The sequence below is a fragment of the Numida meleagris genome, chromosome 17 (assembly GCF_002078875.1).
Source record: "Numida meleagris isolate 19003 breed g44 Domestic line chromosome 17, NumMel1.0, whole genome shotgun sequence".
Taxonomy (NCBI): Eukaryota; Metazoa; Chordata; class Aves; order Galliformes; family Numididae; genus Numida; species Numida meleagris.
In genome coordinates, this window is record NC_034425.1 from 3518549 (window position 1) to 3546051 (window position 27503).

At 47.4% G+C, this 27503-nt stretch overlaps 1 protein-coding gene and 1 long non-coding RNA gene across 5 annotated transcripts in view; one reads left to right on the forward strand and one right to left on the reverse strand.

The window, feature by feature from the left end:
* The window catches only part of LOC110407130, a 9954-nt gene extending 3527 nt beyond the window's left edge, over positions 1-6427 (forward strand). For all 3 annotated transcript variants that reach the window (XR_002443748.1, XR_002443749.1, XR_002443747.1), the window contains 2 exons: positions 360-1611; positions 2678-6427. This is a non-coding gene — a long non-coding RNA (uncharacterized LOC110407130). The remainder of the gene's footprint in view (positions 1-359; positions 1612-2677) is intronic.
* SEC14L1 (SEC14 like lipid binding 1) overlaps positions 8583-27503 on the reverse strand; it is a 36379-nt gene continuing 17458 nt past the window's right edge. The window contains exons 1-15 of one of the 2 annotated variants that reach the window (XM_021414418.1): positions 23184-23334; positions 22920-23069; positions 22699-22830; positions 21105-21233; positions 20616-20850; positions 19831-19940; positions 18879-19068; positions 16104-16192; positions 15110-15180; positions 14246-14417; positions 13795-13929; positions 11510-11644; positions 10811-11062; positions 9596-9774; positions 8583-9045 (exon numbers count right to left, since the gene is read on the reverse strand). In XM_021414418.1, the coding sequence (XP_021270093.1) occupies positions 8940-9045; positions 9596-9774; positions 10811-11062; positions 11510-11644; positions 13795-13929; positions 14246-14417; positions 15110-15180; positions 16104-16192; positions 18879-19068; positions 19831-19940; positions 20616-20850; positions 21105-21233; positions 22699-22830; positions 22920-23069; positions 23184-23243 (2145 nt within the window). In that variant the 5' untranslated portion in view covers positions 23244-23334 and the 3' untranslated portion in view covers positions 8583-8939. Of the gene's footprint in view, positions 9046-9595; positions 9775-10810; positions 11063-11509; positions 11645-13794; positions 13930-14245; positions 14418-15109; positions 15181-16103; positions 16193-18878; positions 19069-19830; positions 19941-20615; positions 20851-21104; positions 21234-22698; positions 22831-22919; positions 23070-23183; positions 23335-27503 lie in introns of those variants that run through there. The other variant, XM_021414417.1, reaches the window with a different exon arrangement.

The following is a 27503-nucleotide window of genomic DNA, read 5'->3' on the forward strand; positions in this document are numbered from 1 at the left end:
GGGATGGGATGGGATGGGATGGGATGGGATGGGATGGAGTTGGAGATGAAAATGGGGACGGGGATGAGGATGGGTATGCAGACGGGAAGGAGGTGCCCCAGTGTGGACATCTCTGCTGGTGGCACCAACTGCTTTGAGGTGACTGCTGGGGGGCACCCTCCCTGCCCAGCCCCACAGCCCCACACAGCACCTGCTGACCCGGTGGGAGCCATGTGCAGGACAGAAGCATGGACAGCGTGTACTGGCGGGGTAATGGGAGCCGGGCTGCCTGGAAACACCTCTTGTTAGGACTAAGGGGATTTAGCACAGCTGTTCACAGGCTCAGAGGAGTTTCTATAGCATCTCTTATCTCGCCCCAGCCAGGATTAGCAGCAGCAGCGAGAAGCTTGCCTCTCTCTGGGCCACCGACACGGCTTTTCCTAAGGTGACGCCGGGTGAGGCTGTGCAGCCGTGCTGCAGGGTCAGCAGCGGGTGACAGCCGTAGCACCGGGCATCCTGGAGTCTGTGTCCCTCGTGTGCAGGGGTGCAGCCTGTCCCCTTCCCATGCTCTGTACGGGCAGGGGATGTGCTGCAGGCTTCCAGTGCTCCCAGTGCTCCCAGCAGCCACCTCTACTTAGCCTTGCCCACTGCGGTGGCATTGAGGAAGGACACACAGCACTGGCGCATGACGTGATCTCTCTAGCCAGGAGCACGAGGCTTCATCTTGGAGCTGAGCATCCTCCTCGAGGGCTGAGCATCCTCAAGGGCTGAGCGTCCTCCTCCATGCAAGGCTGCAGCCCAGAAGTGAAGGGCTCATGGCTGTATGGCTGATGTTGGCATGAACACCCCAAAGCAGGAGTGGTTCTGCTGTCCTGGGTCAGGACGCGGGTGCTGGATGTGTCCCACCTCTCCTCTGGGCTCCCGTGCCCTAGCGCAGCGCTCTGTGCTGTGCCCCTTCCAGCAGCAGGGAGATGTCCCTCTCTCGCCCTGAAAACCGAGCGCTTTCTCTTTTCAGGCCGCACAGAAATGTCACGCTGTAAACACCCCCCGGTGCCGCTGCCTTTCCCCGCGGTCCCTCTGACCACACAACCACGATTCCTAGGGCCACCATGGCGCAGTCCTCAGCGGCCCCTTGTCCTTCAGAAGCAAAAAGCCCTTTGCATTATGCGGCAAAAGCAACGTCAGTGTTGGCCCACACGCCTCGGCCGTTGCTTCTGCTGCCATGTCCGTGGGCAAGCTCCTTCCTGCTCAGGGCGTGCGCAGGGGGAGCTTTACCCGGAGCCAAGCAGCATCACCCTGAGTGCTGCTGACAGCGCTGCAGGAGATCCGCCGGCTCCGTGCGCACCGGGGCACTGCCGCCTGTCAGGGCTCCTCATCCCCACGTCCCCAAAACGCGTTCTGTCAGCAAGCAGCAGCAGCAGCAGCAGCAGCAGCATCGTGTGACCCCGCAGTGCTGGCGGCGAGGCCGATCCGCTGCCTGCCACCCAGACGCTGTCTCCGGGTTCGTTTTGCAGGAAGCTGCGCCACGGCCCTGCCCCGTGTTTAGGGGAGGTCGGATCCCACTTCCACCCAGCGGCACCGGGAGGGGGTGCTGAGCCAAGGCCAGGGTGTGGAGCGCTGTCCCCAGCTCAGGTTGGAAAAGACCCCTGGGATCCCCAAGCCCACTCCCCTCACACCCCGTGCCCACTGACCGCCCCTCAGCGCCACGTCTGCACGGTTCTAGGACCCCACCAGCACCAGCGGAGCAAGCAGGGTCACGGCCACCTGTGCCAGGTGCACTGCCTTTGTTTCCCGTGCGCAGTGACCCGTGTGTGTGTGTGTGTGTGTGTGTGTGTGTGTGTGTGTGTGCAATGTGATTCATCGCCCTCCCGTCAGCGTTTGAAGCCATTGTCCGTGGGCTGATGGATGGGGCTCGGTTCCTGCTTGTTGCACCACAGGGACGTGGGAAAGACGAAGGTCCCAGCCCACAGCCCGGGCTCTGCTCCCCCGATCCCCTGTGTCCCTCCCTGTTGCCAAGAGCCCCCCCTGGGAGCAGCTGCAAGGGGACAAACCAATGGGTTTTAGCAGGTAAACTGAGGCAAGGCAGCAACATGCCAGAAGCCAAAGCAGAAGTGTGTGCTCCCTGCACCTCCTTCAATGCAGAAGAGTTGCCCTCCAGGTCACATCCTTCCTGCACATGCACTGGGATTCCAAGGGGTGGGGAAGAACAGGTGGAAAACACCGAGTCCAGGTTCTCCGGGCTGAAAGCAGCCCCCAGCTGGGGGCAGAGCCATGGGAACAGCCACAGTGCAGCCTTTGGAAGTCACTCCACGGCTCCCCAAGGCTGCATGGCACACATCAGCCCTCCTGCCCCTCAGACACCCCCTGCTTCGCATGGGCAGGGGGGGAGGCAGCCATCCCTTACATGCGAATGTCAGAATGGAAGGGGACCAAGAGCCGCCAAATCTGCCCCGTCTGCCTCGAGCTGTGCTGGGCTGCAGGGCCCCGTGGTCCCCTCCCATATCTGGGTTCATGTGAGCCATCACCTGGCGGTGGTCCTGCCCGTGTCCCCCACCACAGCCGCCCCGCACTGTCCCCCCTCGCTCAGAGCCCCCCCCCCAAAGGAGCAGCTCAGCCCAGCTGCTGTCAGCAGAGCCGTGCAGACCGAAGCGTTCCTCCCAGTGTTCCTTCCCTCCTTGTCACTGTGTCATGCCCACAGAGCGCCGAGGCAGACCCGTGAAGCAGAAACGACGCGTTCTGGCAGCTGACATCTCCAGGAAGAGTTCAGCATGAAGAACAAAATCACCCTACGGTGAGTTCGTGTTCCCAAGCTGCCGCCCTACAAACCCAGACCGCTCGTGGTGCCAAGGAGGAGAAAACAAAGGAGGGGAGGAGGTTTGTCCTGCGTCTGTGTACTGAGTGCCAGCGGGGCAGGGTGACACGGCACAGCCCCCAGCACCGTGCAGCACTTTGCAAAGGGACATCGGCTCCACAGCAGGGACAGAGGGGGACGAAGGGCTCCTCTGGGCCGTGCTGGCTGCCGGTTCGTGCCCTCCCTGCCCTCGGCACATTTCTGGCAGCATTTGCTGTGCAATGGCAAAGCACCACTGGGCAGAACCAATGCGTTTGCCCTCCCTGAAGCGGGAGGCTGCAGCTCGTGCCATCGAGGCGGCAGCTGAGCGCGTTGCCCTGCACCCACTGAGCTTCTGGGGCCGTCCCACTCTGCTGCACCTGCTGCATTGCTGCAGCTGTCACTGCGCAGATGCTCAGAGCTGGGGTTACCCTGCACGAGCCCTATGGGCGGCAGCAGCAGCATCCCAGGGGAGGAAGGCTCCTGCTCGTGCCAGCACGGGAGATTCTCCAGCCCTCCCGCTTCCCTGTGCAGCTCCTCGGAGGCTGAGCAGCACTGAGGGTCTCAGGAGAGAGGCAGGCGGAAAACGGGTTTATTTCTCTCTGTGGCACAACGGAGCATTAAATATCTTCAAAGAGACTCGCTGATTGCAGCTGCTGGCATGGGGAGCTCTGTGCTCGGAGAGGAGGAGGAGAAGGATGGTGATGGTGATGATGCAGAGCAGTTTCCCAGCCCTGACGCCTTGTCCCAGCGCGGCCGGGGGACAGAGCCAGCCCCAGGGCTCACAGCATCTTCTGCTGCTGCTTTTGGTTCTCGTGAAGGACAAACAGAGGCAGGCGGCCGCCCGGAGCTGGCTCACGGCATCAGCGCTATCATGCAACGTGTCCTATTTGATCTTCAGAAACAAAGAGCGGCGCGGCACGCAGCCAGCTCGCTGCGGAGGGGACGATGCTTCGGGAAGGCCGCGCCGGGGACCCCCACGCAGCCCCAGCGCAAGGCCGGGGCCTCCCCATGCATCACCCCACAGCCGGCCCGCGTCCCAAAGATTTCGGGTGGCAGCTTTGTAGGGTCAGGCGTGGCCATGGGGGCTGCCGTCCTGTGTGCCACCCCCGCCCCACGCGGGCTGTGTGTCGGGGTGCTGGGCCTCAGCAGCACCCAGCGGGCAGCAGCCACCGCACGCTGCTCCCCAGCCCCAGCCCCAGGGGTCCCCGCTGACCCCGCCGTGCCCAGCGCGCTGAAGGAAGGACGGCTCCGAGAGCCCTCAGCCCCGCGCTGCTCTGCAACGGCCCCGGGAAGAGGCGCTGCATCAGAGCCATGAAGGCCGCGGTGCAGAAGGAGAAGCACGGAGAAGCAGCTTCGCTCGCGTCCTTTCCAGGCTCCGTTAGGGAGGAGCTCGGTCACAGGCAGCGCCCGGACTTGGGCCTCACCATGGGAACGCTGTCTGTCTCTCTGCACAGGCTGCGGCTCCCTGTGCAAAAAATAAAAAAGAAATTAGCAGCGCTAATGAGGTGGAGCTGGGAGCGCGGAACGCGTTCTGCTCGCTGCTGCCCGCGGGCACCTCCGGGCGCGGCTGCAGCCGGGGCGGGCGGGACGGGAGCTGCCGCTTTCCTGCTCGCTCAGCCCCCGGGAGCTGCGCGGCTGTTATTGTAGGGACGAACAAAAGCACCGCGCCGAGCGTGGCCGTGCTGGCGTTCATCCGCCCGCTCGTGCATTTCTCTCTCCGTGCCTCGTTCGCCAAGTGCTGCCCTACAATCAAAGCCGGAGCATTAAGTTGGGGAACCAGAAGGCGACGCTCAAGCCCGGCACTGGAGCAACTCCTTGCTGCACAGGTGCCGTTCCGCGGCCTCCGACGGAACCCCCCCACCCCGGGCCTGGCGCACCACGCGCTGCTGCAGGGTCCCACGGGAGCAGCAGGGGCCGGGTGTCCGCTGTCCCCGTGCCCCCGCGCTGTAACCCAGCTATCGCTGCCCCGCTCTCATGGCCACGCACAGCAGCAGTACGCGGGGTTAGGGCGCCCCCTCGCGGCGCTCCGCGGTGTTGCGCTGCGTGGCTCCGCGCCGAGTCCACCGGCTCCGCCCCGCTCTACTGCGGCTGCGCAGGGTCTGGCCCCGCCCCCCCCCGGCCGCGGGCTGAGTGCAAAAGGCGGCGGGAAACGGGGGGCGGGAAAACGGGGCCCGGGTGCGTGTGCGCGCGGAGCGGTGCTGGGTTTTCTTTTTTTTCCTCTTTTCCAGGGTAGGGGATAGAGAGAAAGCGGTTGAATCTGGAAAATCCCAACCGTTCATTTCTCAGTGCCTGCGCCCCAGCCGGCTCAGGGGTCTCTTCTAGCAGCCTTACAGCTCGGACAGCAGCAGGAGGAGCCGTGAACGGATGTTCCAGCCACGGCTCCGGCTGCAGCGGTTCTAAACCCCCCGGGCCGACAGATTCTGGCTCCTGCTGTAAAAATAGCGCAGCTTCGTCCGCCACTTGGAGAGCAGAACCGCCCACGTGGGAGAGCCGCAGCTCCCAGCCCAGCAGAGGCAGCCCACGCCCGTCGGCCCCTGTGCCTGGGGACGGGGCATCTGCAAAGCCCCGCGTGGGAGCCGTGGAGATCAGGGAGCTTATTCTTCATGGAGAGAAGCAAAATCACGATAATTGCAGTTGGAAGAAACTCCCAGCCCTCAGCCGCTGGGAGCAGCTGTGTCAGCCACCCAGCAGCCCTGCTTGCCTTGGGGACCCAGCACCGGTCCTGAAGAGCACAGCACCAGGGCAGGCCAGGGTGCAGGCAGCTCCACTGCTCGGGCAGCCGGGCCCGCGTTAAGGCCGCTCCGGTTCTCCCAGGATGGCACCTGCTTTGCGTAGGGCAGCACCCAGCCCTCTGTTCTGGACACTGAGTGAAAAAGAATAAGCACCTGGAAGGAAAAAATAATTGCTTGCTAGTTCAGGCAGCCAGACACATTCCAGCTTGCACCGGCCCAATGAGATGCAGTTATTTGTACCAGGCCCTGCTACGCCTGCCCTGAAAGCCTTTTCCATAACATGTGCAATACAGGCCAAGGGACGCTGCTGCATCAGCTCAGCTGCTCCCTCGCAAACAGGGAGAAAGGACTGAAGTCACCACAGAGTCCATCAAACCACGAGAACCCATCTCTTCTAGGGCTACCTGAAGACTTTCTCAGCGCAGCATTTTGCTCCTTTCAGTTATTCACAGACTACTGAAAACAACAAAGCACACGGGGACGATGAGATTTTGTTCTGTTGTGCCCAGCAGGGGCAGCTTTCCCTCTAAACCTGCATTGCCCCACACCTTGCACCTTGCTCAAGTCTCTGTTCCCCACAAAGCCTTGGTGCCTCCCCCCGCAGCACAGCCTTGCTTTCAGCACACTGAAGCTTTGCAGGCAGAGGAACGAAATAAAAGAGCCCGTGACCCCTTATTCCAAACAGTTCACATTTATTATCGATAACAATTAAAAAAAAATCTTTTAAAGACTATCTGTATTTTATTACCAAGAATGAGGTATTATGTATACAAAACATGTACAGAATTTGATATGCAGTTCATGAGGATGGACAGGTAAGTGCAGATGGACACGGGTAACAGGAAAAGAAGCCAACAACAGCAGAGTCATCGGCTGAGAGAAACAAGTAACAACAATATCACAGAAGAAAAGAGCAGGGGATGGGAAATTAACGAGTCAGACTGCGATGATCAAGTCGTATTGCCACAGCACTTTGCTTAGAGGAGGATTAACTATTGTTTTTTTCTGGAATTTTATCCCCTCCAGCTCTTTGTGCTGTTATGTGCTTTGAGCTCTAAAAGAAGTGTTAAGATTTACAGCAGGAAAAACCCGGAGTGCCACTTTTGAGCCAGCTCAAGTGAAAAACAGAACAGATCTTCAGACCTGAAAAGTGACTGCAACTCAGAAAGGGCCTGCAAAGCCAGACAGCTCTGGAGAGATGGGGAGTGTTGAATGAAGCAGTTTCCTTACAGCTGTCAGCAAAACCGCCATCTGAGAGGGAGAGAGAGGGGAAGAGAGAAAGGGGACCACCTTCAACCCTTGCAGCCTGGCACACGGAAAGCAGCATTTGCAAAGAGCTGAGCGTCATTAAGTTGACCTCGCTGCTGCACTTGCTACCCCATGCCTGGGAATTCTGGTTCCTGCACGTCACACATCAAACCCCCTTCCCCAGGAAGCCGGGCTCCTCCTAATGCAGCCAGCTCTCATCACAGGGATGGTGTGAGAAGCACAGCACGCGGCCCTGGCTCTGTGCAGACACCGGGTGGGGAGCTGTGTGACACCAGAGCTGGGGCCTGTCTCACACAGCAGCAGCTGTGGCAGCCTAAGTGACAAATCCAACCTGCATCCTCAACTGCTAAGTTCATAAAAAGACAGAACTAGAACTGATCAGTTTGGTTCCATTTAAGGAGACCAGCATCTAAATCCATTAGTAAAACACGTTTCTGCTAGCTCTGCCAGGTTCCACAGCCAGAACTGGTCTGCAGGAAAGATGCTCCTAGTTACAGGTTAGGAGCCACCTCTCGGAAATTCTGAGTTATACATATTAAAAAAAAAAAGCAATAAAATGATAAAAACATTTACACTGAGTTCAGAACCAGTTTTCCTCAGGCAGGGCATTCAGTCTCCTCAGTGAGTTCTTATCTTAAGCGAGTTCCGTTTTCAAAGTGCAAGACTTCAGCAAGCTCCTCTACCACATGCCCCTGACTCCAAGATTTATTAGAGCCAATGCAGCCTCCTAGCCAGGAACTGAGCAGCACGGAAGCTCCTTTTTGCCTGGATGAATCGTTTAGCTCTCAACAAACAGACCGGGCAGGGTCTAAGCAAGCAAAGGCTGCTGCATTCCAAGCAGAAATCTCAGCTCCACTGCCGGCCGTGGTCTGTAGCTGCCTGCAGGCAGCCCCTGCTCAGCAATTCTGTGCCTTTCGCTGTGCTTGGGGCACACAGCCCAAAGTGGGGAAAAAACCTGAACCAACTTCAACCAAAGGAGTTCAAGTACGATTGCTTGGGTCTGGGTAGAATCCAAAGTGGCAATTGATGGCTGGCAGCAGCAACAGTGAGAATGGTTGAGCAGGCACCACTTGGAGTGGCTTCCACTGTAACACGCGGCGTGAAGAGCCCTGTGCTCCCTGCCTACCTTAAAGCTTCCGCCGCTTAGAACTAAAGTGCTCTGCCTCTGACATGCAAGGAAAAGGATGGGAAGCAAGAGGGACTGAAAAGTGCACGGGAAGGATGGAACCCATACCTCCTCTTGGCTGATTTAAGCAGCAAACCAACTCTGCATAAATTCCTCATAATAGCAAAGCTGCAAGAAGATGAGTTCATGGGGAGCACACGAAGGAAGCGGGGGGAGTCTCCAGCACAGAACTGGAAACAAATCCTCCGGCCAGTTCTAGATCAGCGAGGGGAGGGAGAGCCTGCTCTCTACCTCTCTCTCTACAGTGCTTCAAGCACAAATCCAAGGGAAGAATGAACTGCTTGAACCCATGGACACCCAGAGCTCAGATCCCCCAAAAGGAGCTCATACAAAAGCTATTAGTGTTTACTGCCTGTCCACAGCTCTGCGGACGCGCCTTGAAAAAAAGTGGACTCACAAAGTCAAGTATCCAGCAACTGCTTTTCTTCGTCTCGGACATCACTTGGTGGCAATGGGAGAACAGTTTGCAGCACTGGAAGATCATGGGGGATTTCTTGAGATGGCAAGAAATGTCCTGACAGGAGACTCGCAGTTGATTTCTAATGCACTATGGAGCATTTTTGGTAGGGTTTTCCTTTTTTTCTTTTTTTTTCTTTTTAACATTTACACAATTTAAAAAAATATCTTAACCGATGCACTGATCATTTGTCCTTCCAAGAGAGCCCTTATGTTCAGAGTTAGGATTCGTGCAAGCACGCTTGAAAATATTTATGGCTGAGTTAGGAAAAAAGGTTAAGAGTTAAGAGACAAGCAGCTGGATCTTACAAGGACCAAAAAACACTAAGTTTAAAATTCAAACAGCTACTTTACTATCTACAAAAGGCCTTCGTGGGGGTAGGGTTTGTTGTTGTTTTTTTTTTTTTTTTTTGCACAATTGCCAGTTGTATTGCAGTCAGCTGGTCCAGCCATCTCATCCATCTGCTTTTTGTCAGCCGTGGCACTACCTGGAAATCATGGAGCTGGAGTGGGACTGGCTGGAAGAGGTGGTGGCAGCACTGAGCTGAGAGAATCCGCTGTGGCTCGATTCAAGGCTGGTCATAGATCCTCTGCAATGAAAAGCCAAGTCGTTTTACACTCCAGAACGTACAAAGATTGGGCTTTCTGCAATGTATCTACATTGTATTTCTTCACACACTGAATAAAAAATAATTTTGGTGTAGGTACTTAAAAGCTTTCCTGCTTTACCACATAAGATAATGGGGACAGCAGAAAATCTTGCAAAGAGATGCTGTTTAAAAAGATTGGGTTTCAGCAGGAATTTCTATTGGCAGGCAGCTGAACCAACTCAATTCCATACTGAGCTGCATCTATTTCTGCATCACTACCTTGCAGCTCACAGCACTTCCAAAGAAGAGCAAAGTAACAAATGATGATTAGGATGAGATAACTAATTAGTCCCTTCTTGACATTATTTGTTCCTATTGCTAATATTTTTTTCCAAAGCCAACTAAGGGTTATTTAGCTTGCTTTATAACACTAATAACACTCCATTAAAAAATACAAGCCTTTTCAATTTATTTCTATTTAAGTGGACTTGATACTAGCACCAGAAAGGCTTGACATCAGCTGATCTTTGTGATTCCTGGCCAGACGTACCTGAAATCTTCAGATCCTATCACTTCAGTATAGTACATCACTTTACATTTGTGAGAGGAGACCTGCAGAGATGCTAGCACATCATCCACACGAGGCAGGTTGGTTGCAGCACAGGCAGGCATGCTATGAAATTTCCACTGGAGAATATAGAAGCCAGGCCACCTGGTCACATGCGATCCCTAGAAGCAGCCACAGCCAAAATGGAAAATGAACTTGGTTAACACAAGGATCTGTACACTTGCAGTTTACCTTCCAAGCTTAGAAAGACTGCCTGCATGCCCATAGTTTTCCCCAGTGCCAGGATTTCAGCTCCTCGGCCAGAGGGCAGTGCTGGGCAGCTGGGCTCTCAGAACATAGCATCAGTTATAATAGAATGTCAGAGGTGCCTTTCCCCCCCTCCCTCTTACAGTGAGGAGGGGTTAGGATTTATATACACTTGAAAGTACAACGTCCTTGGTTAAAACAATCTTTTTCTCCCATTTGTTTTCATCAGTGGCTGTCCTCTGATGGCGTGAAAAGAACACAAAGGGTCCTGCCTCGCAGAATGAGAAAGTGTCGTTCAAAAAGTCACTGTCCATATTTCCAAAGATGTAACACTTCCCATTAGATTATTTCAGGAGTGCCTTTATAAAGGCTGTTCAAATCTCATTTCAAGCCATAATGAGTAGCAGCAGCAGCAGATTGTAAACACGCATCACGTAAAAGCACATTGCATAAATAAGTTTGCAAACGCCATTAAAAAAAACAAATGAGCATTTTGGGAACCTTGGCCATAGGGACCTCCCTGAGGGGTCTTGCAGAAACAAGCACAGAACTCAGCCTTCTCTTTCCAGGCTTCTCTCATTACTGAGGCAAGACACTAGGATATCCTTCAGAACGTTTGCTTCAGAAAATAGTGGTCATGATCACAGCACAAAGCACATCTTGATACTGTCTGCACATGCACTGTGTTCTAGGTAACTTCCCTCTGCTCCTTGCTGATCAACCTCCATTGCTACCAGACTGAAGCGAGCTCCCTTTGCACCAGATCCCATGTAAATACTGTCCCTCTTCCACGAAGCATGCAGCTAGGAACAGAAGCTGAAATGTCGGCCAAAAGCAAGCAGACAGCCCGGAGCTGAATCACCACTCAGTCATCAATAATGTCTGTGAATTAGAACATCTAGTTTTGGAGCTGCTTCAATCTGTTTCCACACAAGAATTCAGTGGTCTTACCTGCACGCTTTCCCCTTCTTTGCAGATAAGAGGAGATTCCACCATGCTGTAATCTCGGCCCAGTTGCCAAACTTTATCTATCAGCTGGACGTTGTTCCCACCGGGAGATGTGATGCTGTGAGCTCCCAGGGAGTCCTTTTTAGGAGGCTGTGGGGCTCTCTTGGAATGGAAGATGTTAAAAACAATGTCGCCTTTGCACACATCAAAATCCCACGTGATCACAGATGAGGCATCCACAATCTGAATGAGAACCTGGGACAGGAGAAAAGTCATATTAGACAGTAGCAATTTGCTTGGTAAAGGTAGAAACCCTTACTAAAGAAGAGAGCTTTTTACTGCTGGGCTTAATTTAGACTGTCAGAAGGCATTCTAAATAGAAGCCTTCTCCTGCTGGAGTGTCCTTATTTTTACACACAGCCTTAGGAAGCTCTTGAGTAGCTTCTGAGAATATTATTTGTCTTCACTGCTCATTCCATTCAGAGCCATGTCCTTCTAAGCAATGATATCCTCTAAATGGCAACAGGATGAAACCAGAAATGTTCACAAACTTCAGCTGCTAAGCATGATAACATATCAGAACTATAGAAGAACAAGGTGAACGCGGGGCAACTAAATCTCATTCTTAACAATTTTCAGCTCCAGAGACAGACTCCAAAGCAGAGAGTTGAGATGGAAGAGAAGAGCAGGCTGCAACCATACCTCGTGTGGAGCTCCTTTGAAGACACTTGCAGACTGGTAGATTGTTTCAGTCCAGAGCTTTATGTCTTCGTTTTCCAACTCTTCTGCTGTCCGGTAGAGGGACTTGGGAACCAGCCCACCCTCTGGTACTTCACACTGAAAACAGAAATAGCCATTAAGAAGTATCCCCTCTGTACACTCGCCTTGCCATGCTCTGCCTGCTAGTTTCAGAAACTAAAACTTGCAGTCAGCAAGAATTTTGAAGAACGAGACGAACAGAATTTGAAAGTAATGTTAGAGCCTGTACACCATATGTATGCACATTTTATACAAGCCACTAAAATAAATACCTAGTTTGCATAAGTTTGCAGAATCAGATCCCAGAGGAACAGATCTACTTCATACACAAGAGCTGCCTTTACAGACAATGACTATGTGAATGGTATTGTCATCACTTAGGCTGCCCTGTGCTGAAGATATACACGAGCCACTTAAAAATCATGGCTATAGCAACTGAAAGCTGAAAAAAATATAGCCCACAGAGACCCAAAGGAACTGGAGTAGCTAAATCCAAGGACTAAAGATGGAGGAGAGATACGGTAAGCTTCCAAACAAGGTAAAAAGATATTGCAGTGAAGAAGGTAAAAGTTTAAGTTACATCTGTCTCGACAGCTGAGTACTGGAACTGATTACACAACATCCTGAAGCACAGTTCTTTATTAAGAAGCCTCCAGCAATGAAGTCTGATGACAGTCTGCTCAGGAATAGGTTCCATAGAAGTGTTTGGGGCAGCAGAAATATTCCGTAACTGGATTACAGGAGAGAACTGAAAGGAGCTTTGAGAAGTCATTTTTGTCCAAACACCCAGAAATAAAGAAGAAAAAGACCCTGTTATTGCCTGTGAGCAGCAGGAAGTATTGCAGCAGTTTGCCTTCTGGTAACGCTCCCTTTGCTTACTCAAGCAGTAGATTTTACCCATTTCTCAAGCTCCAAATTACACAGTACAAACTCTCTCCGCTGAAACCTGCTGCCGTAGAAAGCAGCCCACTGAACATAATCATAAGGCCTGCTGTAAAACATCGAGCAGCAACTGTAATGGAGAACTCCATTACAGTTTGGGACTGCATTTGAACAGAACTAGATGCATTCTCAAGAACAGTACAGAACTTAATCTAGAAAATGTTAACAGAGGCTTAATAAGCAAGTCTAGAATTATGTTTTAACACAGCTGAGTCAAAAAACAAGCAATAAGCCAATCGAAGGAAATCCAAATGTTACTGTGATGGAAGCTCCAGAAAATGCCTGAGTTGCATTCCCACAACTCAGAGAAACAAGTCAGTCAGCACTGTCAGAAATGTTACAAGCAAGAAAAGCTTACAGTACTACTGTATGTTCTGCTGATGGATTTGACTGACACCCACAGCCTGGGCAGGAAGCAGCTGTTAAGGCACATGACAAGGGGCTGAGAAATTACAGTACACCCCAGAAAAGCACTGTTTTCAGTTTGATGTGGTCAGCACGGATCCCAGTGTGTCACACGAATGAGGCCCGGCTGTTTGTTAAACCCTGCTAGCAGCTGGGCCATCTCCTCGTGCTGCTTACAGTACCGCTAAGTTCGTTTAGATGATGCAGACTTTTCTGATTAGTTGGTGGTGACAGTGGCCAATGAAATCTGGTAGGTAAAATGAATTATTTTCAACTGGGCCTATTCGTGCCAGAATCTTCTTTGACTATCCACTTTTCTTGGACAGTGAAGACCACTATAGATACATTGTTAAGTGAGAAAAGGAATGAACAGCTCCCAGACGGGCACAGCATCATTCTGACATGTTTAATCACTGGTATAATTTGGCCACGGATGGTGACAATAGAGCTTTTGCTCCTCTAGCAGACTGGTGAGGATATTTCTGAATATGAAGAATATTTGAAATCTTGGGCTGCCAGCAGACCATGAAATGGTAAAAGCTAGCACGCTGGCTATAGCTAACCTTTCATCTTGCTGCCACAAAGAGGAAATAAAAGATCTTACGCTGCATCTTATGCCCTCACAAAGATGCAACCAACAGAAGCACGCACAGCTCCAGGCACCTATATTTCACACAACAACTGCTAAGGTCCAGAACTGTGGTCACACAACGGCCACAGTCAGCCACCATGGCTCCAAAGCTTGGAATTCAGTTCTCCTCTTCAAAGATTTCCTTTTGAATTTTGACCAAAACCAACAGGCCTCTTTGTTTAGGGCAGGGGAAAGGAAAAAATACACAACCCACAAATAAGTCTCTATATGCACTAGTTTAAATTCATACCATGCACTCTCCACCAAGAAAATCAGGAATAATTTCTTTATCGATGTAATCCAGCAATCCCCCAGGACCCTGGTAGTCGTTTCCAGCATAAATAAGGAATTTCTTCCTAGTGTTGTCATCAATGAATGGACTAACCTATAAACGAAGAAGAACAGAACAGATCAGGTTCTCAAAGTGTTTCTTGAGAAAGTGTTGATGGAATCAGTTTGATCACATTAAGTGTTACCACCTTTGTTATGTAAAATTGACACCATAAAAAAAGCTAAATTCACTGGCTACACGACAAAGTTCTTAGGCTGGAGTTTTAAATCCATTCCAAGAATCCCATAAAAGAGACACATCCAAAAGAAACATTTCCTACCTGCAGAGCCTGATTAACGTGATTTTACAAACTGCAAATACAGAGCAGTGTACTGAGAGTGCTGAGAAAGACCTTGAATTCAAAACATACCAGTGTCCAAAGAACTGGGAATACTCGAGGTGCTCTCAGGATAAGAAGGCGACCCAAAGTCTCAGGGTAGTTAGCTTCCACCACCTCAATGATTCTTAGCAATGCTTTGACACCAGGTCTCCATAAATGCCGCATGTTTAAGCCTTCTAGATCTACTAGACAGGTCCAAGAGCTAAATTTTAGAGACAGAAAGGAAATAAAATCTCATGTGGAAGGAAAAATAAATATTCCACTTGCTAGTTCAGGTGGGAAGATGCATTTCAGCCTGCACGGGGGCAAATGAGATGCATTTATTTGTACCTATTTCATGTGTCTCACGCATGTGTCCAGTGTTCTGAAGTATATGGACACCACTGCATGTAAAAGCACCATTACAACTCAAAGCTAATTCTGTTACCAGATCTCAGGAAGAGAAGCTTTTTTTATAGCATTAGATGTGTTCTTAAGATGAAATACTGAGCTTTAGCTATGCTTTATTTATATTCCAAGCTCTGGTCTCACCCTGGGCATGGACTCCAGATTTACAGCTGTGCTGTACCAGTTAGCATGCATGAAACGCTGCACAATGTTAAAATGAAACAAGAAGTGCTTGCTGTTTCATAGGAAATGGTTAATATTCAGTCCTTCAGCAAGTGCTGTGCTTCCATCAGGCTTGGAAGTCACTCAAGTGGTAATTAGGGCAGGTCTCAGTTAACAGTAACTGTGCTTATATCTGCATGTGAGACACAGACTACCCTGTGCTTGGCCCATTTAATAAATGGAACTCAGTAGCATTACATGGCACAGTGTCATCCTGCCCTCCCCAGCCCCTGCAGTGACACTTGGTAATTCCTGAAAAGCAGATCTAGAATTGATGTCTTTTACCTTATTGGTCTGCCAAATACTTTTGTATTCTCTTCACATCGCCTCAGACCTTCTTCGTTTATGGAAAGAACCTGCACAAGAAAATACTCTGTCTTGAGAAGTCAGTCTAACACTTGGTAGGTAGGATAGAGAAAAAAAATATTCATAATTGAAGTCTAATTAAAACTACAAGCTCAAACCAGCACAAACTTAGGAGAAGAAATAAGAAACATACGATTGATTTTTCTGACATAAGAATGTAGTACTTAATAACTTGGCATCATTTTTTTCCCCCTCCATAGAATCACCAAGGTCAGAAAAGACCTCTAAGACCATCCAGTCCAACCATCCACCTACCACCAAAGAATGAACTAGAGACCACTATGTTCACTTCACTGGTTGATCTTGCTGAAAAAATAGATGTGCCTTTCCTTAAAGCCAGGAACAGGTAAATAATATGTGCCTGGAAAAACACAGAATCATAGAATGGCTTGGGTTGGAAGGGACCTCAAGGAGCATCAAGCTCCAACCCCCCTGTTGCAGGCAGGGCCGCCAACCTCCACATCTAGTACTAGACTAGAAAAGCTACTGGAGATGAAAAAATGAAATCAGAAACAGAAAACCCACAATAACACTATGAGTGCTGCCTTTAGAGGAGGTAAACAAGTTATTCTAAAGCTCGGGATAGAGGCTTGGAAAAAAAATCTGAGCGTGTTATTTTCTCTTCTGCACAAATGCAGAGACTTAAGTTTGAAGCAGCGCACAAAACTGCAGAAGAATCTACAAGAGTGCTAACCAGTAACTACAGGAGCTGCCAAGAACTACGCCTTTCCACCATCGGTTTGCAGTTGGAAAGAATGCAGAAGACCAGGAGCTTTCAGATGGATTCGAACCGAAAACAGACGGACAGAGAGTACATCAAAATACCCAGCGTGATGAACGCTCTGGCAGAAAAGGAAGTTTCTAAATGAAAATATCACATTGTTAGCAACTTGCTGGCTCCAAAAATACTTACGTATCGAAGCAAGGCCTCTTCCCCAAGAGCTCGCACTAAGCCTTTGGTATCCATCTGTCCCAGCCTCAGCACGTACAGCGGGCGGCCATCTGAATCACAAGGACAGTTACATCAACATCGTTGTATTTATTATTGTAAAAATAAAGGCTGAGTGAAGCAGCTTTATGCTAAAAGTCCAAATGGAAATGAGCCATACTCAATTCTAACTCTGTTGTACAAGTGGAAGAAGGAGTACCTGGAGCAGGTGGCAATGCAAACTTAACCATGCCCAGTTACACCACAAGATTACCTGTAAATGATCTGCTTACAGCAACCACTTCGGACACATGCTACACTAAGTGCTGAGAGCTAAAGAAACACAGTGTTAGCCTCCAGTCTTGCTTTCTGCAGTGTTTGCTGAAGTCACACCTTTCAGCTGTATCATGACATCATGTGGAACTGGCACCCAGCCTCCTTTATGCAGTTTGAGCCTGAAGAACACAGACTCTGATCCAGAGCCCAGCTTCAGATAACCCCCTGCCTTCAGGAGGTTGCCTTGTCACAGCCCTCTTGCCACAGTATGCTGCTCCTGTCCCAGGATACAGAGGCACTGAGCTTAACAGCTGCATTATCTGAATTTAAGAAATAAAGTTCGCATTGCTGGTTCTTCATAATAGGAGCGACTTGTCTGAAATAGTTTCCATCCCCCTCCCAAAGATCTGATGTGTTTGTTAAGCTTTGCTCCACCTATTCTAATACACAAGCCACCAACTTAGAGAACTAAATGTGCTATAAAAAAAGGAAAAAAGCAATAAAAGGCAGCTTTCTCCAGAAAAAATCTCCCTCAAGTTCTGATGCCTGTTTCCATCACTCAACAACTGCAAACAGAGATAGCAAATTATTAAGTTCTTTGGGACACAAGGAAAGAAACAGTCAGGATATGCTATATTAAAAAAAATAGTTAACTGCAGAGCCAAACCAAGTTGCTTATTTAGCAAGGATGCTACCCCCATGGAAGTTCACAGGGTCATCTGATATTTAATCAGATGGTCTGGAAAACAACATTGTTCTAACACCAGCACTCACTTATCTTGGTACGCATTGTTTGGCTTTTGAAACACTAAACAAGAAGTGCAGTTGAGCTTCCTAGTAGGTTTCCCTCCCTCACAGATGCACACTCATGCAAAACTAAATAGTTTACTAACCCTCCTCCACCCAAATGACACATGAAGTCTCAACTGACAGTGCTGTGTATTTATTTTTTTTTTAATTCAAGCTTAATGATTTAAATAAACATTTGACTGAAGCACTCTTGACACGCTAAAAGCCACTCAGATATAAAGAAACACTGTGCTAACTGAAAGCCAAGATAATAACTTCTGCACTAATAGCTTCTTTGAGACAGCATGCTTTATGCCACTTCTGCCTCTGTTTTAGCACTAAAAACTACACAGAATTCTGCTAGCTGAAGTTTGGCACATCTTGCTTTGTGGGAGGGAAGGAGCAATACTGGAAAAGAGGTTTTTTTTTTTTTTTTCAAAAAGGCTACCCACTAAAGTTTTAAATTACAGAGAATTGCTTGGTTTTTAAAATCTGTTTCCATTATTGACAGCCCTGCTGTGTTCGAGGGTATGGCCCAGAAGAGATCAAAGAAACTGCAGGGAAAGGGAGAGGCACGAGAAGCTCCCAGCAACGCTGAAGATCTTCTCAGGAGAACATTAACAACACTGGGGCGTTCTGCACCTTCCTGCTCACTGGCAGGAGCCTGGTACGTGTCTCCAGAGAGCAAGTACAAGGAACAACAGAAAGGGAAAACATATTCACACTTCTTTTTCTTCCAATCTTCACGACCGTATTCTCAATTTCCACTTTTTAAGTTCAAGCCTGTCGAACCCAGAGCAGCAGGGCAGAGCCAGTCAGGCTCTTTCACTTCACAGGGATAAAGCTTCTGCTGTGTCCCCCCTGTCTCCCGGCCAGGACTGCAGACAGCTTCCTGTTATCTTCCTTGTAACAGGAAGAATTGGCAGGAACAATGGTGCCTAGTGGGGAAAGGACTAAAGCAGAAGAGCAGAGATAGCTCACAGTGAGAGACCACTTCCTTATCTACCGAGCCCAGCATGCCTCCAGCAATGAGTTCCAAAACGTTTCATTTCTGTGCGTGTACTGGCAACAAGACTAGTGCACAATAAAGCCAGCTGAGGGACAAGGGAGCACACCAGGTGTAGTCTTCCATGTTTTAAAGATTTGGCCATGCCACACCATACTAAGTGAATTCAGCCAAAGGTTCCTCCCTTCTTCAATAAACGTGCTCTATTTGGTGTTTCTGCAACGTCCCACTTCTCTTCATTAAGCTGATTGTAATGCCAAATAAGTATTCATTTATGCCATGAGCAGACTTATCCAACATCAGAAATAAGTTGATTAGAAAAACACACTTATTTACAAACATCTTTTAATCACTGAAATAGAATACTCAGCATTTGCATAACACCGTTCTAACCAACTCAAAGCAGTAGAGAAGAGCAATTATTATTATTATTTTTTTTTTTTTAAAGATTCTGGCATAGCAGAGCTCTTTACAGAGTTAAACATGTTGGTATTAGTCAGGAAGATTAGGACCTAGGAGTCAGCTTCCACTACTTAAGGAGCTGGCAATGTGAATTTAAATATGTTTAGTACATAATAATTGAGAAGTTTCACCCAGCTTTCTAGCCACCTCTAGCTAACAGAGGAACCACTGCAACCTTTAATATGGAACATAAAAAGGCTGGTCTGTATCCACAGCATAGATCATACCTTTGTCATGATGATGCCAGCCTCCTGCATAGTAATCCTGGAGTACTTGAGGAGGATTCCAGGTATCTAAAATGTAGTCTACCTGGTGCTGCTTACGCCACGTCAGAGACTGGCAAAGGATCTCTCTTGCTTTATCAATGTTGAAATCCCGGGCACGGAGGAATCTTAAAATGTGCTCATCCTTTGGGATCTATTACAAACAACAACAACACAGAAACAAACAACACAACTTTGTACTCAGGGTCTGAAGGCAGAAGAACCAAAGGATGAACAAGAAGCTGAAAAAGGGGTAGCCTAGCACCAGGGCAAGAGGATGGTATAGAACACTCAGTTAATCAAGGAAATCAGTCTCTTTTGCAACTAAACCAAAGCCCTGTCAGGTATTGCAACTACTTTCATTTGAGGGATATAAACATTTCATGAACCCTTACAGTGCTTTACATCTGTATGACCATAATAAATTAGTCATTTTAATGACTGTAAGGACAAAACACAGACTGTACTTCATTGCTAAGTAACAGGAAGGCCTGGAAACAGAGACAGATAAGCAAGTCACAAGCAACTGGAAAACCTTCAGGTTTTCTCTCGGTGCTTTAACAGGCCACACTGGTTCCCTTGCATATACAGATTTATGAGCATGATGTTGGCCAAAACAAAAAAAATGTAAAAATAAAGTCATTCTAGAACCAGGAAGACTTGTAAAACCGACGCTATTCCCCTGTGCTGGGTTATTATGTTCTGGGAGGCACTCACACTCACCAGTTAAGCACCTCAGCAGACGGGCAGTCACAACATTCTATTGCAGGTGTAAAGACTTAATTTGGGTAATCTGATTACAGAGGGCCACGTATCAAAACTAGTTAACAACATGAGGCGTGGCATGCTGTTTGACCAGGCCTACCTTGCATCTCGCATATCAAGAGAGAGCCACATGAAACAAACAGGAACTTACTTTGCCCTTGTGCGTCTCTTGGAGCCACTGTCTCAGCCGAATGAGGCAGCTTTCCTGCATTGGTGTCAAGTCACCCAGATAACGCTTGATGTAGTCTGCATCTAGCTTGTCTAAAAGGAGATGTACACGTGATTAAAGTGGTCCTGAACTGACCTAACCAAAACAGCAAATGATCTTATACGCCGATATCTGAGACAGAGAAGTGGCTGCTCTGTGTTCCCTGCAGGGTTGAATGAAATTTCTTTGAATCAGTGAAAAGATGAGCAAAGAAACAGACACGGTTATCTTCAGGTTAAACTGAGAAGATTCATTCTTCTGCAACTAAGAAAGGAGTGAAAACATGCATTTACAAAAGCTTTTTTCCCCACGGTGTATTCAGACTTGTCAATTCACAGCAATCATAGGGCTTGATCCTTCTGGAAATATTAGAGGAGTTCTGACCTAAACCTTCCAGTGCAAAAAATTTTCCCAAATTCCACTACTGACAGCAGAAGGAAGATAGAACAGAAGACTGCGACCAGGGAAGCTTCCTCCTCGCTATTGCTATAGTTAAACCCATCCCTGAATTTCTGGGCAAAACGCAGGCTATTGATTTGCAACCTAACGAACAAAGAGAAAAGCTTCTCCGCTCTTCTGATCTTCATTCACTAAAAAAAAACAAACAAGCTGATAACAGCTCTTCAAGCTGATGTTCAAGTTTTCAGCTACCCAGGAGAAGTAGCACAGTGCCGCCGAGAGCCTCTACAGTACAAAGAATCCCACTAAAACAAGTCAAACCACCATACCATCAGGTGTTCCTGCGGTAAGCTCTGAGGGGCTGCTTGAGGTGTTGAGGATCTCCTTATTGTTCAAGCCCTCCTTTGTGGCAGAATCTGGCACATTAACAGCAGGTGAAACTGGTCGTCTTGTGTGGGATGTGCTGCTCTCCAATTTACATGCAACAGGAGGAGTCCAACGAGGAACAAAGGTTATTCCTTCTTCCTCCAGCTGCTTCAGGTAGTACTCTATTATTTCCTTTCCCTTTAAAAAGGAGACTTTACTTCAGCTACTAAAAATACCTTTAGACACAGAAAGGATTGGTCTGGAAACCCTTTATGTGGCCAGACCTCTCTAAAGATTCCACTTCCAAATACAGACCTACACACACACACACTGCCCTAGGCTAACGAGTAAACGGCCCAGCTTTCTGACCACAGCAGCCTGTTCCTTAGCAGCAGTTACATTATCTTTCCATAACTTGGAGCCAGGCACTAAATTCACAGCTGCAAGCTCACCTTTTTAATATTGCTGGTGTACTGCTTCATGGCAATCTTTTCCACTGTGCTTTCAAAACCAAAAAAAGATTTTATATCCAGACTCGCTGACTGTTCAAAACAGGTCCAGTCTTCATTGTCAGGATGAACCTAATAGTTAAAAGGAGGTCATACAATCTAGTTATATATTTGGCATTCTTTTTCCTCACAATGTTTGAAATGACTCTTCATCGGGTTCAAAAACACAAGAGGAATTTGCTGCCTTTTGCTTCATTTGCAAAATACCGATTGGAAAAGATAACATTAAAGAACAATTGGCTGAGAAGCCCTCCTGTAACCCCACTGCTGGAACAGTACATGTTCCTAACGAGAAAGGGAAGGGTGGAGAAATACTAGTGCATGAGCCAAGATACAGGAGACCAGCAGGTTCAAATAATTAACAATATCTCATTGTAGATATGAGTTGAGACTGTTGTCTATGAGTGGAAGAAAATAAAATACTCCACAGTGAACTTTCTGTTCCTGCAGGTTGAGCTGATAGATCAGGCCAGCTAGCTTAAAGACTGCAGCAAGCACAGAGTAAGCATTCCCCAGCACTGCAGTCTAGACATGTTTGCAACAGACATACTGCAACAGGTTGTTGCTTCTTTGACCTACGAAGTACCAAGGTAGAGAAATATTTTACTTTGTTCTCCTATGTTAATGCTACAGAAAAGAAGTGTAAACTTCTCATTTGGTTGAACAAACCATCAGGGAGGTTTTTGCTACTATCTTGCCCTTTAAAGTTTAGAGCATCTTCCACAGGAAAAACAGCAGACAGAAGAGGATTTTAAAGTGGAAATAATTGGAGAACTAATAACAAATATAGGGTAATAACAATAACAGTACAGAAATAGGGTAAGAGTGTCAAGTGGGTTTGAATTCCAGTGACCTTTTAACCATGTTTCTGTAGAAAACAGAAAAAATATTAGCTGCACATAAAAAAATGCTATATTGCAAATAAGCGGGTTACATTTGCTAGCTTGCATTTGACCTCTGAAACCTATTAGAAGTTTTACTTCTATGAACATGTGCTCTGTCAGCCCATGAGTATTTCCTAAGATATTAAGAAATAACAGGACCAGAACATAACAGCAAGCATGCCACCAGACTCCTCTGTATCAGAAAACATCTGCACTGGAGACCAAAGCCAGCCACCATGGAAAGAGTTAGGTTAAAACACTGCTGATGATGAACATTTGAGTCGAGCAGAAGGCAAATAAAGCGACTGTTGAAGTTTCCTTTAACAGTTCTGTCAGGGTATCAACAGCCTTGAGAAGGCTCACACTGCTATTACAGACCACAGACTTGCCTAAACAGAGCTGTCAAACACAGCAAATTATGTTGTGTTCTGCTATCTGAGAAGATGCTCAAGCAAGAGGGTGCCAAACTTGTTTTCAGTTCTTCAAGCAAGTGTGTTAGATTTAACACTAACAACAATTATCACTCATGGAGGTACGTTGGTTATTTTTTCTTGCAAGGCAAAAGCCAAGAACAACCTAACTTCTGCTTGAGTTTTGAAATCTAAACACTGACTTAATTCCATCTGTAGCACCATCAAGAGCCCATTACTCACTGTGTAAGAGCAGTGCTCATTAATAATGACTCTGTTAGAGAAGGTTTCGTTGTAGGCTTCTATATGCAAAGTCCTTTCCCGTCTGTTCAGAGAATTCTTCTGGACAAAGTAGACGTAATCCACTCCTGCAATCTGAGGAAGATGCCACACGTTCTGTTAACATACGATATTCACGTGAAATTCTGTCCAGAAGTAAGAGCAGGCACTTCAAATCTAATCACCTTTTTCAACAGCCGTGGTGCATCGATATCCAGCTTACAGCGCCGTTCGATCACATGGATGGCTTCATCCTCGCTCTTGTATTCACTCACAGTGTCACTGGCCACAAACATCGGAATCAGTGGGCACGTAGGAAACCTCCTCTCATAAGCCTACAACAACAGAGAAAGAAGAAAACAAGCTGTCATCATAGTTAAGTTATGAAGGTGCATGTAGGGTTCCTTCACTGACATCACCAGCACCTGAAGGCAGAAGACCACTGATACCTTTTGAAGAAGGGATCCTACGTGGAGTTGAAAGATCAGAAGGCGTGCCAGGCAAACCATTTAAGACGTTCCTCACATAGGCCTACTTGAGTAAAACAACACACAAAACACGTCCCTTCCCCATCCCTCCCCCCCAAAGGAAACTGCCTGTTACCCATAACGACAACCCTCTTGTCAGCAATAACAGGAAAATGAGACTCTCTAGTTCAAAAATACCACCAGACAAAACAATCACGTGGTGGATTAAAAACACCCCATGTGCTAACTATCGGTGTTTCACCAAGCTGTCCAGAGGGTATTCCACACAGCTCCCACAGGCCTAATAAAAACGTTCCCAAGCCCATTTCTTAAGCTAATGGAGCTCTCAAGTTCCCTGTGCACAGAGTGTTCGTGATGATTTCACGGCACAGTTGATCAGCTTACAGTTACGTTCACCAACATACAATAAGCCTTTCCATTGTGACGAGGCCTTGTCATACTTTTGACAACTGGAACTTTTTGCCACCGTGCCAGACAGCAATAGCTTTGCCTCCAGTTACAGAACAGAGTCATATAAATGACTCTGTTAAATACTTCACAAACAAGAAAGATGGTGTTAAATTAGACACAATCAGATATAGCTTACAATCTAGAATCGGTAACACAGGGAGTTATCCCCACTAAGAACATTGCTGAGTTTTAGTTTTAGAGCCAACTGTAACTGGAGAACACAGCATAACTGGTATTTCCTCCTTTTCATAGTCACTAGTATCTCTCTGCTTCCCTCTCGTGAGGAGCAGTGATAGAATCACTGTTTTACCCTCCTTTCCAAACCATGAATTCTTTCCTTTTTGCCATTAGACTCAAAACCTTGGCTTTGGTAAGTCGGTAGGATTTGCAAGGTGCCCCAATGCAGAAATCTGAGAGCCGAACGTCAAACAAAAGCCTTTAAAAAGAGCTAAAATATGCACTTTGTCCTTTTAAATCTTCTTAACTGCTCTTAATATAGCTGGGCAGCAGCACAGGAACAGCATCAGCAGGGAGAGGGTGTGGAAGAAAATAAGCAGCAGCTGCAGAAAGCATGCAACGACTGCACTGGAAGAGAAAAGGTCTCTTAATTCCCCCTGTATAAGAATAAAAAACACTTAGTTTGCTACCAGAGTTCAACTGTAGCAGCGTTACTATGGTGACAGCAGCACAATGCACTAAAACAATGTCAGCTTTTCTCCCCTTCATGAATATTTTTTAAACCATTTTTTGCAGCAAGACTGCCCTGAGTTCATAGAGCTCCTCTGTAATGTACTTGAAGCACAACCAGAACGAGTACATACACATGCTCCTTTCTTCAAACCTCTCCTTTGTGCACAGCTGGTTTTGTTTAAGCTAGGAAGAGAAATAAGTTCTGAGCTCAGAGACATGCATGATAGAAGTGGCAGAGCATTAATGCTGTAACACAGCAGCAACAGTATACAGCAAGAATCTTTTACTGTTCTATGGGAGGACCGGTCCTATTAAAACAGTACAAGAGTTTCCTTATTTATCTGATGAAGGGCTTGTTCTGAACAAAGTCTATACGTTTTTATAGTTAGACAGAAATGCCTCAGCCCTCTCACTGGATAACAAGCCTGAACACTCACAGTTAATCACTACTGCAACTATGCTGGCTCAAGTCAAATGCTATCCTGAAGCCGGGGGAAAAGAGATTTCCCAGAGAAGCAATTTTGGTTTTTCTTTATTTGAGGACTTTGTAACAACCATTACCCACTTCCTCTTCAGCTCATAAAACATCTAGCATTTCCTCGCTATTTTGGAAGGGGTTTTGTTTGTTTTACTTTGAATGACAATGAAACATCCCCACTGAGGAACCCCTATAATAAGTCTCTGCGGTCTCGTTCATTGCACATATTGATGCATTTCTCATCTTAGTCCTCAAAAAGCTCCTCATTTGCCTTGTGAGCACTTGCAAATTGCAACATTACCTGCTGGAAGGGTTTACTGAACTACAAGCAAAAAAAAAAAAAGCCCAAGAATTTGTTGTTCTGAAAGGCAAGACGGAGCTGAACGCGTTCGGTTTGGAAGAGAACAAAATAATTAACAGCCAGAAGCTGGCACGCTGAGTGCTTACAGCAACAAAGTACTTGAAGGTTTCAAGGAGATTAACAGCAACCCTGGAGTCTTCCTTCCCTGAAGAATGCGCACACATCGCATTGAAAACTGCTCCCAGTCAACTTCACTGGGCTCTTATGTCAGGCTGGTTTTATTCAAGTTGTGTGCCACCAGCACAGGTTCTTGTAATGGATCACTTCTCAGTACAGCATTGTTTGAGGAAAATTATTACAGCGTGATCATACGCGCAATTACAGTAAACTGCAGCCACATCAGAATTGTCAATCTGATTTAAGCATTGCTGTCTTTTCCATACGTGGCAACCAGTTCTCAGTGCAGAGCGGGCAGGAAAAGCTGCCACAGACTGGGATGCCAAGAGATGTCCCTTCACACCATGGACCAACACAGCACAAGAGGAAAACCTGCAGTGTAAGAACGGCACAGCAATCCATAAGGGACACAGGGGTCAAAGCAGCATACGTACTGCCAGAACTGGAGCAAGGAAAAGAGCATGGGAACATAAAAAAATAACCAAATGCTGCTCCTTTGCTTGTAATGCTGTGCTGCATTATTGAGGTGTTTTGAAAAAGAAACTGTCTCAAGTCTGGCTTTGCAGGCAGGAAATAACTAAACTGCGTTATCCAGTATTTCTTTAGCAGCCTGATAAAGCATTACAAGATGCCACGTGTGTTTTCCCTCTGTGATAGGTCCCTCTTTACAAATAAAATCATTAGGTGCTACACACCTTCCTCTCAGCGCTGCAACTGCATTGCACAGATACAATCACAAAAGCCAATTATTTCCTCAAAAGCAAAGCAGCTGAAGCAATACTGCTGCACTCTGCATGCAAGAACAAAACGCTGCTGCTCTGGGACTGAATGCATCCAGGAAGGATGTTGCAAGGATGTTACTTAATTGTACCATTTTGTTCTGTCACCTTTGAAAAAAAAGAGGGTAAGTGGAGTTCCCCGTGTGGAACAGAAGTAAGCAGAGCAGAACACATCTGGACGTGGCTCTGGGCAGCCTGGTCTAGTGGTTGGCAACCCTGCTCACAGCAGGGGGGTTGAAACTAAATGATCTTTGAGGCCCTTTTCAACCCAGGCCATTCTATGATTTTATATTATGATTCCTCCAGACATCTGCAATTGGTGCTGGGTTGGACATGAGGAGTGACAATGCCCTCTGGGTAGGACAAAGGTGGATGGACAGACCTTTTAGAAACGTTAAGCCTGCAATGCTGTTGTTCCTTAAGTCATCCCTAAATTCAAATTTTTCTACCAGCCTCAAACATTCGCGTACTCCTGTTTACTAAAAGGTGGCATGGTGTATTCAGAAATATACTGCCCAAACTTCAAATTTCATGGGCCTATTATTAACCCCTAACTTTCTTAATGCGTGTAACAGTAAGAACATTGACAAGCATAATTTCCATCAAAACAGCACCGTATTAAAGCTTCTTCTCCAACCACTTCCCTTAGCAACTCCTGTTTCAAGTCGAAACAAATAACAGGATTTTCCTTTCATCTTTGCTAGTATTTTAGCTGTGCTTCAAGACATGAAAGCAGTTCAGAAGCGACGCTATTTTAAACCCATCGCAGTTATTTCTCACACCCAAGCAAATTACACTTGCTCCTGCTATCCTCACATTTCCGGATTACAATGTTAGCAGTAACAGGATCCTTCCAAATTTGAGAACAGTCAGGGATGATCCCAGCCCAATTTTCAGGAAGATGGGAGATGATGTTCTGGTTTTTTGCTTCTCAAACCACACCTAGGGCTAAACAAAGAGGTCTCAACCATTTGAGAACAGGAATGTGCTCAGTCCTCTGGAAAATGTCAGTTATTTATACACGCAAACTACTCAGCTCATCTTTTTTTTTTTCTTAATAGCTAATTACCTGGAACAGGCTAAGATGCTGCATTTCTTTTTGCTCACTGCTCAACATGGCGAGAGGAGCAGCCTTTCAGAAGTAGCACAACATTCTCCAAGGGCATCCCAAGAGAGGCCGACCCATCCTGCCAACTGAGCCTGCTCCTCCACGTGCCACACGCAAACGTTACGTCTGCAATAAATACCTGACCATGTTTGGGTGCTAATCTGCAGAGGCATACCAACGTTCACCACACTCTTCTACCCACTGCTAGTATGAGGAATGTGAGTTGTTTGTAAATACACGAGAGTCACTGGAGCACTAGCCTGACAGCCTGCATGCCAGCAGCTCCATCATTCCTGGT